This window comes from Triticum dicoccoides, chromosome 2B (genome assembly GCF_002162155.2).
Source record: "Triticum dicoccoides isolate Atlit2015 ecotype Zavitan chromosome 2B, WEW_v2.0, whole genome shotgun sequence".
NCBI classification, from domain to species: Eukaryota; Viridiplantae; Streptophyta; class Magnoliopsida; order Poales; family Poaceae; genus Triticum; species Triticum dicoccoides.
Window position 1 is genome coordinate 692,778,866 of NC_041383.1, and position 3,950 is coordinate 692,782,815.

Here is a 3,950-nt window from a genome sequence, read left to right on the forward strand (position 1 = left end):
AGGAGGCGGCAGTCTATATCGCTCTCCAGTTGATAAGGCTCGATCGATGAGACCACGTACGTACCTTGTATCGTGATTTTGTACCACACATGTGTATTTTATTTTATTTTTTGCATGGCACCACACTTGCGTATTTGCGACGGTATACAATACCAGGGTACTCGTACGTACCGAGTATTGTTGTTGAGAAAATACAAAAGCAACGTATACACTATTTATATACGTGGTGTACCGAGAACTGCATTAATTTTGCAAAGAAGATCCAGCTCAGTTGCCATACCAATCGTGTTATTAATTGCGACGACCCGAGAAAAAAGGTTATTTTTAGGTGAAAAAAAAAGACTACTTCCATTGCTAATTGGCGAGGGAACGAACAGAACAGATAAGAATTGAAGGGAAAAAACGAAATAAATTAATAAAAGTCCAACTTGAATATCTGATTTGACCCTATGATAGTAGGAGTAATAATTTTCTGAACATGTATCTGTTTCTGATGATATATTCTAAGTAGTGCCAACTAATGACTGGAAAAACTTTTCCAGAAAGAAAAAAAAATCGAATTGTCTATCATCTTTTCCCATTCACTCGGTCTCATCGGCGGCAGCATTCAGGTCAATCTTCGGCTTCTTCCCGCTATTGTGGGCGGCGGGCTTGGTGGGGAGCGGCGGCACCTTGGACGTGCACCGCGGGCACCGGGGGTCGGCCTCGGCGATGAGCACGTACGTGAGGCAGGACGGGCACGCGGACGCGCGCATGGCCGGGTTCGCGGGGGGCGACGCCGTGCTTGAAGGAGGCGAGCGGCTGCGCTTTCCCAGGGAGGGGCACGACGAGGAGGTGGACGCAGACGAGGAGGACGAAGTGTCCGGAGAGCGGGCTGACCGCGCGGCAGCGGCGCGCTGCAGGGCGTCGCGGACCATGTCGAGGGTGCAGACCGCGGCGCATGTGGTGACGGCGGCGGCCGGAGCGGTGGATGCCGTGGGAGGCAGGTTGAGGTCCTGGTGGCCGTCTTGGGCGGCCTGGTGGCGATGAGGGGTCAGGAACGTCTTGCCGGACTGCACAAAAACAAGAAATTCACTCTGTTATAATTTGAAACAAGATCAAAGACGGCTATGAACATGAAGAACAAAAACTCTGTAATTCAATCCAACAGAACCAAAAAAAATGATCATCATGCTCTTAAACCGATCGAGAAGATGTGCGGACATAATCTAACCTAGGAAATTTATATGATTCTACAGAATTTCATCTCGAACAGGAACCACACGGGCGCGAATTTATTAACCACCAAACACGAACGCACGCACGTGTAACTAACTTGTTCATACATAGACGAACAAGAACAGGGGAGGAGAAACGAACGGGCGAAACAACAGGAGGAGGACTCACCAGCAGATCAAGCCGTCGCTCCCAGCCGGCGGGCACCTTGACCTCGAGGTCGACGACCTCGTCCTGCCCGCCGGCGTCGCTGCCGCACCCGCCGAGCAGATCCATGGTCACCATCTCCGGCGCCTTCCCCGCGCCGGCCCTACCCTTCCCGGCCTCCCCGCGGAGCATCCTGGCGATGGAGCTCACCTCCGCCGCCATTCTCCTCTTCCCTTTCTCGGCGGGACCTCTGCTCTGCTTCCTCTTTTCTGTGTTTGTTTGTCGTTCTGCCGAGGGAGAAAACGGAGATCGGTGGGATGTTTGGCAGTGCGTGGTGGGGCGGCCCTATATATACCGGGAGGCCGCCGGCGCGACCGACACCCGGGGCCCACATGCCAGCGAGCGTGGAGGGTAGGGGGAGCCATTAAGGATCATATATTAATTGCCGTCGTTGGGAAATGGTTGGAAGATTATTAATGCCAATTAACTGCCCGAAACAAATTTGGGGTCGTTGACGTGTTTAATTCACTCGAATCGAAGAGCCGGGATTTGAATTCGTTTCCGTTTAAAGTAGTCATTTACTCCTCCGCATAAGTACATGAATGGGCTGGATTTAAATCGTGGAAGAACCCTTGGGCTGCCGCTGCAATATCATGCTGGATTTATGTGCATTGATCCATTCCATTTATTCGTTTGCCGTTTTATTGTTCATCTAGAAAACAGATGCAACCACTAAATTCATTAGTACCATATTCAATAGTATCCGCCCATCCATATTTTAGGTCACAAAAACTGAGCATTGCCGCGTCGTATAATACGTATATAATCAACGAAAAAGATATTTTGGAGGAAAATTAATTGATATATTTATATTGGATTATATCGCAATGATTAATGTCTAATGGATTCTGGAGTACTATATTAGGCGGTGCCAAAAGGAGTATTATACATTTATATTGGATTAAATCGTAACGATTAAATATCATGTGGTGCGAAAAAAAAGGCAAAGTCGAGGATACTGCATCCAGAGTACTATATATTTTTATTGGATTAAATCACAACTATTAATGTCTAATCGATTCTAGAGTACTATATGACATGGTGCAAAAAAAAGCAAATACGGGGATACTAGCATCCCGGAGTCGACATTTAAGAAAAATGAGAGCCACGGGCAAGCCTCGTGCTTCGAACCCAGGCGGGCAAGGTGTAGACAGGTGTTGCTAGCCACTCGAGCTTTGCTCTGTTCTTGCGGTGATGCAAAATATCAAGAGGTTTTTTTATCCCCGGGTGACAGTGAGATGGTTCTCACCATGAAAATTGTAAGCTGGAATTGCCATGGTCCTGGCATGGTTGTGGAAATTCCTTTGCTATTGGATGTTCAATAGCAATTGAAGTTTGGACTAACCTTTATGACTAAGATGTACATCAATTAAGATTGGGCTTATATAATCCATCTGAATTAGGATTTAGTTTCATTTTTCGAGGGTAGAATGGTTGTAGCGCCAATCTTGTGTTAATGTAGTACATCAGTGACACTTATGTTGTAGTATAATGGCAAATTTTATGGATGTTATTATTTGTGATGATAATGATTCAACTTGGCGATTCAATAGGTTCTATGGTGATCCATGATGGGATTGTAGGGATTGGTCGCAAGAATATACAACTTCATCTCGGTCTTGATTTTGGCATTTTTTGGGAGTTTTTAACAAAATTCTATATGGGCACAAGAAGGGAGATAATATTGGGGTGGTGGTTATAATGCAAGCATTCATAGATTGCTTGTGAATGTGGTTTTGATCACATGGGTTACATTGGTGACTCTTTTATGTGGAGAACATGAGAGATCCCAAAAAGGCTTGACATTGAGCTTTTGGGTGCCATCTATTCTAGTCGATTCCAGAAAGTGCGAGTGCCATGTCATTTTCTTCTCTTGATATTCACCTGGGTATGGCACTTAGTCGGACTTGACACATAGGACTCACAACTTGTCCTCTACATTTGTTCGTGGGCGCCCTCTGCTCTGGCTCCTGACAAATCTGGGATGGCTGCATGGCATGTTTTTTTCCCTCCTTTGGGTTGTCTCTGAGATGGTTCTCGCCACGAAAATTGTAAGCTGGATGTGTTAGTGGTTATGGCATGGATGTGGAAATTCTTTGCTCTTAGATGTCTGATATCAATTGAGGTTTGCACACATGATCTTTATGTATATGATGTGCCTCAAAAAATGGGCATGTGTAATCCATCTGTATTAGGATTGAAATTCATGTTCGACGCTGATATTGATGATTGTAGCATCGGTCTCGTGTTAATGGAAAGCATCAATGATAGTTACTTTGTAGCATATATGGGAAAAACCTCTAGATGTTATTGTTGGCAATGTTAATGATTTAGCTTGGAGGTTCACGACATTCTGTGGCAAGCAAAAATGGCATTGTAGAGATTGGTCATGGGAATATACTAGACAACTTCATCTTGAGCTTCATTTGTCATGGCTTATTATGAGAGGCAACAATAGATTAATGATTATAATACAAGCATTCCGAGATTGCTTATAAGATTGTTGCCTTCATCACCTGGGTTACATT

General features: G+C 45.2%; 1 protein-coding gene across 1 annotated transcript; it reads right to left on the reverse strand.

Moving 5' to 3' along the window:
- Positions 1 to 389: 389 nt before the first annotated feature.
- Positions 390 to 1,676, reverse strand: LOC119365657. The gene is made up of 2 exons (XM_037631311.1): positions 1,387 to 1,676; positions 390 to 1,052 (listed from the first exon to the last, which is right to left on the reverse strand). The coding sequence occupies exons 1-2, from the start codon at positions 1,582 to 1,584 to the stop codon at positions 582 to 584; spliced, it is 669 nt and encodes a 222-aa protein (XP_037487208.1). The 5' UTR covers positions 1,585 to 1,676; the 3' UTR covers positions 390 to 581.
- Positions 1,677 to 3,950: the final 2,274 nt, after the last annotated feature.